The 13402-nt window shown below is 43.9% G+C and overlaps 1 protein-coding gene and 1 long non-coding RNA gene across 2 annotated transcripts; both read left to right on the top strand.

Moving 5' to 3' along the window:
* The first annotated feature begins 183 nt into the window (after positions 1-183).
* Positions 184-4815, top strand: LOC115189537 (uncharacterized). The gene is made up of 3 exons (XR_003876939.1): positions 184-279; positions 3525-3624; positions 4769-4815. It is a non-coding gene; the product is annotated as an uncharacterized LOC115189537 (long non-coding RNA).
* Positions 4816-5855: 1040 nt separating this feature from the next.
* LOC115189534 (pre-mRNA 3'-end-processing factor FIP1-like) lies at positions 5856-12762 on the top strand. Its single transcript, XM_029748147.1, has 6 exons — positions 5856-5889; positions 7569-7620; positions 8106-8164; positions 11981-12004; positions 12124-12210; positions 12590-12762. The coding sequence occupies exons 1-6, from the start codon at positions 5871-5873 to the stop codon at positions 12760-12762; spliced, it is 414 nt and encodes a 137-aa protein (XP_029604007.1). The 5' UTR covers positions 5856-5870.
* The last annotated feature ends 640 nt before the right edge of the window (positions 12763-13402 follow it).

Below are 13402 nucleotides of genomic sequence, written 5' to 3'. Positions count from 1 at the left end.
AGGATTTGGCAAAACACGGTCTGGCAGTGACCGACAGGCAGACGGACCGACAGACAGACACACGGACAGACGGACCGACAGACAGACCACGGATAGACGACGGACGGACACACACAAGCTTGCTTCCTTTTTTTTCTTCTCCTCTCACTGTACACATGAATGAGTTCCTCTGAGTGTGTGAGGGGAGGTCTAACTGTTTCCTCCTCCTCTCCCCTCTGATGGTAGGATCTCCCCCCCACAGTGGACTGCTCCTCCTGTTCAGGACATGTCCTACTATACGTGAGTGGGATGGGGCTTGTTCACACAACACACTGATACATTCATGTACACTATTGTGTCTTTTCCAGATGCTATTTCAGAAAAAATAACCTCATTTTAAGTTCCCTCAGCCAATAAACTAGTAACCAACGTCGTAGTCGCATCACGTCGTTAGGGCACAACGTGGTAGACAACAATGGTCACCACGGCAACGTTAAGTTTAACGGGAGTCATCACCATGGCAACAGTAAACACATTTAAATGCAACACATGTATGTACATTGACTCGTGTGTGTGTGACAGGTGATATAGGCATGTAATAACAGATTCTACATCGTGTGTGTGTATTAGTAATACTGTGTTGTCCTTTCTGACTTTAGTGTCCTGTCACTGATCTGTCTGTGTGGTGGTTAGGTAGTGATCTGTCAGTGTGTGTGGTTAGGTAGTGATCTGTCACTGATCTGTGTGGTGGTTAGGTACCGATCTGTCAGTGTGTGGTGGTTAGGTACCGATCTGTCAGTGTGTGGTGGTTAGGTACCGATCTGTCAGTGTGTGGTGGTTAGGTACCGATCTGTCAGTGTGTGGTGGTTAGGTACCGATCTGTCAGTGTGTGGTGGTTAGGTAGTGATCTGTCAGTGTGTGGTGTGGTTAGGTAGTGATCTGTCAGTGTGTGGTGGTTAGGTAGTGATCTGTCAGTGTGTGGTGGTTAGGTAGTGATCTGTCTGTGTGTGTGGTGGTTAGGTAGTGATCTGTCAGTGTGTGGTGGTTAGGTAGTGATCTGTCAGTGTGTGGTGGTTAGGTAGTGATCTGTCAGTGTGGTGGTGGTTAGGTAGTGATCTGTCAGTGTGTGGTGGTTAGGTAGTGATCTGTCAGTGTGTGGTGGTGGTTAGGTAGTGATCTGTCAGTGTGGTGTGTGGTGGTTAGGTACCGATCTGTCAGTGTGTGGTGGTTAGGTAGTGATCTGTCAGTGTGTGTGGGGTTAGGTAGTGATCTGTCAGTGTGTGGGTTAGGTACCGATCTGTGTGTGTGTGTGTGGTGGTTAGGTAGTGATCTGTCAGTGTGTGGTGGTTAGGTACCGATCTGTCAGTGTGTGGTGGTTAGGTAGTGATCTGTCAGTGTGTGGTGGTTAGGTAGTGATCTGTCTGTGTGTGGTTAGGTAGTGATCTGTCAGTGTGTGGTGGTTAGGTAGTGATCTGTCAGTGTGTGTGGTGGTTAGGTAGTGATCTGTCAGTGTGTTGGTGTGGTTAGGTAGTGATCTGTCAGTGTGTGGTGGTGGTTAGGTAGTGATCTGTCAGTGTGTGTGGTGGTTAGGTAGTGATCTGTCAGTGTGTGGTGGTTAGGTAGTGATCTGTCAGTGTGTGTTGGTGGTTAGGTAGTGATCTGTCAGTGTGTGTTGGTGGTTAGGTAGTGATCTGTCAGTGTGTGGTGGTGGTTAGGTAGTGATCTGTCAGTGTGTGTGGTGGTTAGGTAGTGATCTGTCAGTGTGTGTGGTGGTTAGGTAGTGATCTGTCTGTGTGTGGTGGTTAGGTAGTGATCTGTCAGTGTGTGGTGGTTAGGTAGTGATCTGTCTGTGTGTGGTGGTTAGGTAGTGATCTGTCAGTGGGGTTGGTGGTTAGGTAGTGATCTGTCAGTGTGTGTTGGTGGTGGTTAGGTAGTGATCTGTCAGTGTGTGGTGGTGGTTAGGTAGTGATCTGTCAGTGTGTGTGTGGTGGTTAGGTAGTGATCTGTCAGTGTGTGTGGTGGTTAGGTAGTGATCTGTCAGTGTGTGTGTGGTGGTTAGGTAGTGATCTGTCAGTGTGTGTGTGGTGGTTAGGTAGTGATCTGTCAGTGTGTGTGTGGTGGTTAGGTAGTGATCTGTCAGTGTGTGTGGTGGTGGTTAGGTAGTGATCTGTCAGTGTGTGGTGGTGGTTAGGTAGTGATCTGTCAGTGTGTGGTGGTGGTTAGGTACCGATCTGTCAGTGTGTGGTGGTGGTTAGGTAGTGATCTGTCAGTGTGTGTGTGGTGGTTAGGTAGTGATCTGTCAGTGTGTGTGTGGTGGTTAGGTAGTGATCTGTCATGTGGTGTGGTGGTTAGGTACCGATCTGTCAGTGTGTGGGTGGTTAGGTACCGATCTGTCAGTGTGGTGTGGTGGTTAGGTACCGATCTGTCAGTGTGTGGTGGTGGTTAGGTAGTGATCTGTCATGTGTGTGGTGGTTAGGTAGTGATCTGTCAGTGTGTGTGTGGTGGTTAGGTAGTGATCTGTCAGTGTGTGGTGGTTAGGTAGTGATCTGTCGGTGTGTGGTGGTTAGGTAGTGATCTGTCGGTGTGTGGTGGTTAGGTACCGATCTGTCGGTGTGTGTGGTTAGGTACCGATCTGTCGGTGTGTGGTGGTTAGGTACCGATCTGTCGGTGTGGGTGGTTAGGTACCGATCTGTCGGTGTGTGGTGGTTAGGTACCGATCTGTCGGTGTGTGGTGGTGGTTAGGTAGTGATCTGTCAGTGTGTGTGTGGTGGTGGTTAGGTAGTGATCTGTCATGTGTGTGGTGGTGGTTAGGTAGTGATCTGTCAGGTGTGTGTGTGGTGGTTAGGTAGTGATCTGTCAGTGGTGTGGTGGTTAGGTACCGATCTGTCAGTGTGTGGTGGTGGTTAGGTACCGATCTGTCAGTGTGTGGTGGTGGTTAGGTACCGATCTGTCAGTGTGTGGTGGTGGTTAGGTACCGATCTGTCAGTGTGTGGTGGTGGTTAGGTAGTGATCTGTCAGTGTGTGGTGGTTAGTAGTGATCTGTCAGTGTGTGGTGGTTAGGTACCGATCTGTCAGTGTGTGGTGGTTAGGTAGTGATCTGTCAGTGTGTGGTAGTCCGATCTGTGTGTGTGTGGTTAGGTAGTGATCTGTCAGTGTGTGGTGGTTAGGTAGTGATCTGTCAGTGTGTGGTGGTTAGGTAGTGATCTGTCAGTGTGTGGTGGTTAGGTACCGATCTGTCAGTGTGTGGTGGTTAGGTAGTGATCTGTCAGTGTGTGGTTAGGTACCGATCTGTGTGTGTGTGTGGTTAGGTACTGTGCGTGGTGTATTAGTTGGTAGAGAGTATAGACTGTAAACTCAGATTTAATGACTGAGTAGACGGCAGGTAGTCTAGTGGTTTAGAGCATTGGGCCCGTAACCGAAAGGTTGGAATCCCAGAGCCAACTAGGTGAAATCTCATGAGCCCTTGAGCAAGGCACTTAGCCGTGACCGCTCCTGTTGTTCTGGGGAAGATGGTCTCTCAATGACTCACGTGTGGTTGTGTTCAGGAAGACCAGTGGAACTATCGACGTGATTGGAGGAGGGACTGCTACCATCAGCAGAGTGGAGGGACGACGAAGACACAACCTGGAGGGCAACAACATCCAGGTACACACACACACCTGGAAACAACATCCAGGTAGACACACACACCTGGAAACAACATCCAGGTAGACACACACACCTGGAAACAACATCCAGGTAGACACACACACCTGGAAACAACATCCTAGACACACACCTGGAAACAACATCCAGGTACACACCACACCTGGAAACAACATCCAGGTACACACACACACACCTGGAGAGAAACAACATCCAGGTAGAGACACACACCTGGAGGGAAACAACATCCAGGTAGACACACACACACACACACACACACACACCTGGAAACAACATCCAGGTACACACACACCTGGAGGGAAACAACATCCAGGTAGACACACACACCTAGAGAGATACACAACCAGGTACACACACACACACACACACACACACACACACCTAGAGAGAAACAACATCCAGGTACACACACACCTGGAGGGAAACAACATCCAGGTACACACACACACCTGGAGAGAAACAACATCCAGGTAGACACACACACCTGGAGAGAACAACATCCAGGTAGACACACACACCTGGAAACAACATCCAGGTACACACACACACCTGGAGAGAAACAACATCCAGGTACACACACACACCTGGAGAGAAACAACATCCAGGTACACACACACCTGGAAACAACATCCAGGTAGACACACACACCTGGAAACAACATCCAGGTACACACACACCCTGGAAACAACATCCAGGTAGACACACACACCTGGAGAGAACAACATCCAGGTAGACACACACACCTGGAGAGAAACAACATCCAGGTACACACACACACACACACACACACACCTAGAGAAACAACATCCTGGTACACACACACACACACACACCTGGAGAGATACAGTGGGGGAAAAAAGTATTTGATCCCCTGCTGATTTTGTACGTTTGCTCACTGACAAAGAAATGATCAGTCTATAATTGTAATGGTAGGTTTATTTGAACAGTGAGAGACAGAATAACAACAACAAAAATCCAGAAAAAACACATGTCAGAAATGTTATAAAATGATTTGCATTTTAATGAGGGAAATGAAAGGACCTTCATAGAAGTCAATGTAACCGTTCCATTGGCTGTTGAATCACATACCCGCTTGTGATTTGGCTGTTTCTTCGTTGTCTAGGTGATTTCGGAACACTCGTCGTCGGACGCTGAGCCAAACCCCAACAAGATGCCCCCTTTCTTCCCCCCCGGCCCCCTCCCCCCGAACATCCCTCCTCCCTTCCTCCCCCCCTCCTCCCAACGTCAGCCAGGCTCCCCCTCTCATCCCCCCACCAAGTAAGTCTACACCTCTCGAACTTTGTCTCTCTCTCTCCATCTTTCTTTCTGTCTCTCGCCGTCTCTCTCGCCGTCTCTCTCGCCGTCTCTCTCGCCGTCTCTCTCTCTCGCCGTCTCTCTCTCTCGCCGTCTCTCTCTCTCGCCGTCTCTCTCTCTCGCCGTCTCTCTCTCTCGCCGTCTCTCTCTCTCTCTCTCGCCGTCTCTCTCTCTCTCTCGCCGTCTCTCTCTCTCTCTCGCCGTCTCTCTCTCTCTCTCTCTCCCGTCTCTCTCTCTCTCTCGCCGTCGCTCTCTCTCTCTCTCGCCGTCTCTCTCTCTCTCGCCGTCTCTCTCTCTCTCGCCGTCTCTCTCTCTCTCGCCGTCTCTCTCTCTCTCGCCGTCTCTCTCTCTCTCGCCGTCTCTCTCTCTCTCTCTCGCCGTCTCTCTCTCTCTCTCTCTCGCCGTCTCTCTCTCTCTCGCCGTCTCTCTCTCTCTCCCGCTCTCTCTCTCGCCGTCTCTCTCTCTCTCTCTCTCTCGCCGTCTCTCTCTCTCTCTCTCTCTCGCCGTCTCTCTCTCTCGCCGTCTCTCTCTCTCTCGCCGTCTCTCTCTCTCTCTCGCCGTGTCTCTCTCTCTCTCTCGCCGTGTCTCTCTCTCTCTCGCCGTGTCTCTCTCTCTCGCCGTCTCTCTCTCGCGTGTCTCTCTCTCTCTCTCGCCCGACGTGTGTCTCTCTCTCTCTCGCTCTCGCTCTCTCTCTCTCTCGCCGTCTCTCTCTCTCTCGCCCGACGTCTCTCTCTCTCTCGCCCGACGTCTCTCTCCTGCTTTCTGTCTCTTTCCCTCTCTAACTTTCTCTCCCACATTTCTCTCTCAGGCTCTAACTTTCTCTCCCTTTTATACATTTGAAATTCACCCTGTTTAACTTTCCCACAGAGAGGAATTTGCTAACAATTTGTTTTTATTTGGTAGGAATACCTATGAATGTCCCTCCTCCTGGTAAGAACAATACTCCAACTATACTCACTATTACTACACAAAATACACAATGACATTCATGATGTGGGAAAGACTGAGGAGTTCCACATATTAGAATACTATACAGCTTTATGTCTTAATGTACCCAGTTAGATGTGGTGATGTCATAATGTGGTATAGGCTCAACAGTTAGAATGTGTCAGTGTGGTGATGTCATAATGTGGTATAGGCTCAACAGTTACAATGTGTCAGTGTGGTGATGTCATAGTCATAATGTGGTAAGGCTCAACAGTTAGAATGTGTCAGTGTGGTGATGTCATAATGTGGTATAGGCTCAACAGTTATAATGTGTCCAGGGTGGTGATGTCATAGTCATAAGTGGTATAGGCTCACAGTTAGAATGTGTCAGTGTGGTGATGTCATAATGTGGTATAAGGCTCAACAGTTACAATGTGTCAGTGTGGTGATGTCATAGTCATAATGTGGTATAGGCTCAACAGTTAGAATGTGTCAGTGTGGTGATGTCATAGTCCATGTGGTATAGGCTCAACAGTTAGAATGTGTCAGTGTGGTGAGGTCATAATGTGTCAGTGTGGTGATGTCCTACTGTGGTATAGGCTCAACAGTTAGAATGTGTTCAGTGTGGTGATGTCATAGTCATAATGTGGTATAGACTCAACAGTTAGAATGCCTCAGTGTGGTGATGTCATACTGTGGTATAGACTCACAGTTAGAATGTGTCAGGTGGTGATGTCATAGTCATAATGTGGTATAGACTCAACAGTTAATGTGTCAGTGTGGTGATGTCATAGTCATAATGTGGTATAGACTCAACAGTTAGAATGTGTCAGTGTGGTGATGTCATAGTCATAATGTGGTATAGACTCAACAGTTAGAATGTGTCAGTGTGGTGATGTCATAATGTGTCAGTGTGGTGATGTCATAGTCATAATGTGGTATAGGCTCAACTGTTAGAATGTGTCAGTGTGGTGATGTCATAGTCATAATGTGGTATAGACTCAACTGTTAGAATGTGTCAGTGTGGTGATGTCATAATGTGGTATAGGCTCAACAGTTATAATGTGTCAGTGTGGTGATGTCATAGTCATAATGTGGTATAGACTCAACAGTTAGAATGTGTCAGTGTGGTGATGTCATAATGTGGTATAGACTCAACAGTTAGAATGTGTCAGTGTGGTGATGTCATAGTCATAATGTGGTATAGGCTCAACAGTTAGAATGTGTCAGTGTGGTGATGTCATAATGTGGTATAGGCTCAACAGTTACAATGTGTCAGTGTGGTGATGTCATAGTCATAATGTGGTATAGGCTCAACAGTTAGAATGTGTCAGTGTGGTGATGTCATAGTCATGTGGTATAGGCTCAACAGTTAGAATGTGTCAGTGTGTGATGTCATAATGTGGTATAGGCTCAACAGTTATAATGTGTCAGTGTGGTGATGTCATAGTCATAATGTGGTATAGACTCAACAGTTAGAATGTGTCAGTGTGGTGATGTCATAATGTGGTATAGACTCAACAGTTAGAATGTGTCAGTGTGGTGATGTCATAGTCATAATGCGGAATAGACTCAACAGTTAGAATGTGTCAGTGTGGTGATGTCATAGTCATAATGCGGAATAGACTCAACAGTTAGAGTGTGTGTGTGTGTGTCTTAATAGTAACGCTGTGTGTGTGCAGGTTTCCCTCCTCCCAGCGGCCCCCCTCCCTCTCTCATCCCCACCTTGGACAGGTAAGAACACCTCCACAGCTCCACCTTATAGACATCGATAGATTGACCCCTAGCCTCTCCCCTCCTGTGTACTTGTAGAGATCTAAGGCAGCGTTTACACAGGCAGCCCAATTCTGATCTGTTAAACCAATTATTTACAAAAGAGCTGATCTGTTTAAATAGCGTTAGCGCGTTGACTGGAAGTCTATGGGTATCTGCTAGCATGCTAGTAGATACCCATCGACTTCCAGTCAACGCGCTAACGCTATTTTAACATTGGCTCACGAAAACTACCTCTAACTTCCTTCATACTGGACACAGGGACATAAAAATGGTGTCCATCTGACTCTGGGGAGGTAGATAAAGAGCATTATTGTCAATATCCTGAAATATACATTTAATATGATTGATTGGATCAATATGGTAATTGGCATCTAAAGTTTTGGATAAAATGATCATGACGACTTGATATATTGAAACGTTTTTGTTGCGTGTTTTATTTCTAGCAGTGGGCATCCAGGTGGATATGATGGCCGTCCCGTTCCACCATACCCCTTCCCCACAGGTAGGGGGCGACAACACACACTATCACTTCAAATCAGTATCTATTATATATAAGTCTGTCCAAAATGGATCCCTATTTCCTATGTAGTGCGCTACCGTTGACTAAGGTGCCATTTCGGATGCGCCTCACTCTCAATCAATTTCAATTAATAAGTTATTATATTAAATTGTATTAAATCAATCCATGGGCTTCATTTAGCAACATATGTAGGATGGGGACCCAATTTAGGCCTATATAATGCACTTCTTTTAGCAGGGCCAATAGGGGTTGGGTCAAAAGTAGTGCACTATATAGGGAAATAGGGTCCAGTTGGGTAGTATCCATTTATGAACTTGATCCAAAGTTTGATTGATATTAGGGGCCGGTACGATACCAGCATCGCGATACTCGTTAGTATCGTGGCAAGGAAACAAAACACAAAGCAGATTAACCTTCTTTAGGAAAACAGATCCCTGATGTTGGGGAACAAACATCATTATGGATGGAAAACAGCCCTGATGTTGGAAACAAACATCATTATGTTGGAAACAAACATCATTATGATGGAAACAAACATCATTATGTTGGAAACAAACATTATGTTGGAAACAAACATCATTATGTTGGAAACAAACATCATTATGATGGAAAACAGCCCTGATGTTGGAAACAAACATCATTATGATGGAAACAAACATCATTATGATGGAAACAACATCATTATGTTGGAAACAAACATCATTATGTTGGAAACAAACATCATTATGTTGGAAACAAACATCATTATGTTGGAAACAAACATCATTATGTTGGAAACAAACATCATTATGTTGGGAAACAAACATCATTATGATGGAAACAAACATCATTATGATGGAAACAAACATCATTATGATGGAAACAAACATTATGTTGGAAACAAACATCATTATGTTGGAACAAACATCATTATGTTGGAAACAAACATCATTATGTTGGAAACAAACATCATTATGTTGGAAACAAACATCATTATGATGGAAACAAACATCATTATGATGGAAACAAACATCATTATGATGGAAACAAACATCATTATGATGGAAACAAACATCATTATGTTGGAAACAACATCATTAGTTGGAAAACAGCCCTGATGTTGGAAACAAACATCATTATGTTGGAAAACAGCCCTGATGTTGGAAACAAACATCATTATGTTGGAAACAAACATCATTATGTTGGAAACAAACATCATTATGATGGAAACAAACATCATTATGATGGAAACAAACATCATTATGTTGGAAACAAACATTATGTTGGAAACAAACATCATTATGTTGGAAACAAACATCATTATGATGGAAAACAGCCCTGATGTTGGAAACAAACATCATTATGTTGGAAACAAACATTATGATGGAAACAAACATCATTATGGTGGAAACAAACATCATTATGATGGAAACAAACATCATTATGATGGAAACAAACATCATTATGTTGGAAACAAACATCATTATGTTGGAAACAAACATCATTATGATGGAAAACAGCCCTGATGTTGGAAACAAACATCATTATGTTGGAAACAAACATTATGATGGAAACAAACATCATTATGGTGGAAACAAACATCATTATGATGGAAACAAACATCATTATGATGGAAACAAACATCATTATGTTGGAAACAAACATCATTATGTTGGAAACAAACATCATTATGATGGAAACAAACATCATTATGATGGAAACAAACATCATTATGATGGAAACAAACATCATTATGATGGAAACAAACATCATTATGATGGAAACAAACATCATTATGTTGGAAACAAACATCATTATGTTGGAAACAAACATCATTATGATGGAAACAAACCATTATGATGGAAACAAACATCATTATGTTGGAAACAAACATCATTATGTTGGAAACAAACATCATTATGTTGGAAAACAGCCCTGATGTTGGAAACAAACATCATTATGTTGGAAACAAACATTATGATGGAAACAAACACATTATGGTGGAAACAAACATCATTATGATGGAAACAAACATCATTATGGAAACAAACATCATTATGTTGGAAACAAACATCATTATGTTGGAAACAAACATCATTATGATGGAAACAAACATCATTATGATGGAAACAAACATCATTATGATGGAAACAAACATCATTATGATGGAAACAAACATCATTATGATGGAAACAAACATCATTATGTTGGAAACAAACATCATTATGATGGAAACAAACATCATTATGATGGAAACAAACATCATTATGTTGGAAACAAACATCATTATGTTGGAAACAAACATCATTATGTTGGAAACAAACATCATTATGTTGGAAACAAACATCATTATGTTGGGAAAACAGCCCTGATGTTGGAAACAAACATCATTATGTTGGAAACAAACATCATTATGTTGGAAACAGCCCTGATGTTGGAAACAAACATCATTATGTTGGAAAACAGCCCTGATGTTGGAAACAAACATCATTATGTTGGAAAACAGCCCTGATGTTGGAAACAAACATCATTATGTTGGAAACAAACATCATTATGATGGAAACAAACATCATTATGTTGGAAACAAACATCATTATGTTGGAAACAAACATCATTATGTTGGAAACAAACATCATTATGTTGGAAACAAACATCATTATGTTGGAAACAAACATCATTATGTTGGAAAACAGCCCTGATGTTGGAAACAAACATCATTATGTTGGAAACAAACATCATTATGATGGAAACAAACATCATTATGATGGAAACAAACATCATTATGATGGAAACAAACATCATTATGATGGAAACAAACATCATTATGATGGAAACAAACATCATTATGATGGAAACAAACATCATTATGATGGAAACAAACATCATTATGTTGGAAACAAACATCATTATGTTGGAAACAAACATCATTATGTTGGAAACAAACATCATTATGTTGGAAACAAACATCATTATGTTGGAAAACAGCCCTGATGTTGGAAACAAACATCATTATGTTGGAAACAAACATCATTATGTTGGAAACAAACATCATTATGTTGGAAACAAACATCATTATGTTGGAAACAAACATCATTATGTTGGAAAACAGCCCTGATGTTGGAAACAAACATCATTATGTTGGAAAACAGCCCTGATGTTGGAAACAAACATCATTATGTTGGAAACAAACATCATTATGTTGGAAACAAACATCATTATGTTGGAAACAAACATCATTATGTTGGAAACAAACATCATTATGTTGGAAACAAACATCATTATGTTGGAAAACAGCCCTGATGTTGGAAACAAACATCATTATGGAAACAAACATCATTATGTTGGAAACAAACATCATTATGTTGGAAACAAACATCGTTGTGATGGAAACAAACATCGTTGTGATGGAAACAAACATCGTTGTGATGGAAACAAACATCGTTGTGATGGAAACAAACATCGTTGTGATGGAAAACAGCCCTGATGTTGGAAACAAACATCATTTTGATGGAAACAGCCCTGATGTTGGGAACAAACATCATTATGTTGGAAACAAACATCATTATGTTGGAAACAAACATCATTATGATGGCATCCAGAGTCACATTTATTTATTTTCCAAGCTGTAGCACACCATATTTTACATCCAGCAGGTTTTTAAAGCACCAAACAGTTTAGTCTGTTACGATACTGCTATCGTCTCGGCCGTATTTGATTTGAGATGTATTTTAACTCCACGTGTAAGTTTTATTAGGTGGGTACACACTGATATGTACACACACAATATTGTAATAATCCATCATGTTTATTGTCCCTCAGGTGGTTTCCCTCCTCCTATGACAGGTATGTCCTCATCACTACAGTATATTCTCCTCACTACAGTATATCCTCCTCCTACTCACTACAGTATCTCCTCCTCCTCCTCCTCCTCCTCCTCACTACTATAATGTCTCTGTCTCCAGGTGGCTACCCTCCTCCTATGCCAGGTGTGGTGTCTCCATGGCCTCCTATGATGGACCAGTCTAAACAGTGGGACTACTACCCTCCAGGTAAACCAGTCTAAACAGTGGGACTACTACCCTCCAGGTACACCTAAACAGGAGGGTGGTATGGACAATGTATTTATTTAATGTGATCAGTGGCAGATCTGTGTAATAGCAGAATTTAAAGGTCATATCTGATTGAGCTGACATATGCAGCGGTTACCGTGACTACGGTCTCCGTGAACACAGGAACATTGCCCTTTAACAGTGTCATAGCTGACAAAGCAGGATCATATTGAATCCCCAGCCCTTACTCTGTTAGTCACGCCTCTACAAACTGTTTATGGGTGTCAGCTGTTTTTTACTAGTGATCAATAACCAACCTGTCAATCAATAACCAATCAATCAGTGTGACCTGATGTTTCTTTACTGTACTACTACCCAGCAGGACCGGGACCAGGACCCAGACGGGAGGACAAGAGGGAGAAGGAGAGAGAGAGACCCAGGGAGAGACCACATGAGAGGGAGAGGGAGAGAGCACAGCCCCTCCACTATGGCTTACAACAGGTTAGTCGAGGACGACGCGGCGGGTTAGCCGAGGACGACGCGGCGGGTTAGCCGAGGACGACGCGGCGGGTTAGCCGAGGACGACGCGGCGGGTTAGCCGAGGACGACGCGGCGGCCGGGGGTTAGCCGAGGAGCGACGCGCGGTTAGCCGAGGACGACGCGGCGGCCGTGTTCTCCTAACAGTACATCTTCCCCGTACCGGGCTCGGACCAACGGTCCTCTGCTGCTAACTAACACAAGTGACCGCATTCCTTGGCAAACCGGTTGAGCTATAGAAACATATTGAATATGATAGCTAGCTGTGGAGTTCGCTAGTGGTTAGAGGAGGCAGCTAGCCTAGTGGTTAGAGGAGGCAGGTAGCCTAGTGGTTAGAGGAGGCAGCTAGCCTGGTGGTTAGAGGAGGCAGCTAGCCTGGTGGTTAGAGGAGGCAGCTAGCTAGCCTAGTGGTTAGAGGGGACAGGTAGCTAGCCTAGTGGTTAGAGGAGGCAGGTAGCCTAGTGGTTAGAGGAGGCAGCCTAGTGGTTAGAGGAGAGGCAGCCTAGTGGTTAGAGGAGAGGCAGGTAGCCTAGTGGTTAGAGGAGGCAGGTAGCTAGCCTAGTGGTTAGAGGAGGCAGGTAGCTAGCCTAGTGGTTAGAGGAGGCAGGTAGCTAGCCTAGTGGTTAGAGGAGGCAGGTAGCTAGCCTAGTGGTTA

Source organism: Salmo trutta, unplaced genomic scaffold (assembly GCF_901001165.1).
Source record: "Salmo trutta unplaced genomic scaffold, fSalTru1.1, whole genome shotgun sequence".
NCBI classification, from domain to species: Eukaryota; Metazoa; Chordata; class Actinopteri; order Salmoniformes; family Salmonidae; genus Salmo; species Salmo trutta.
The sequence above is the reverse complement of the archived record's forward strand: the minus strand, read 5'-3'. Positions and strand labels throughout refer to the sequence as shown.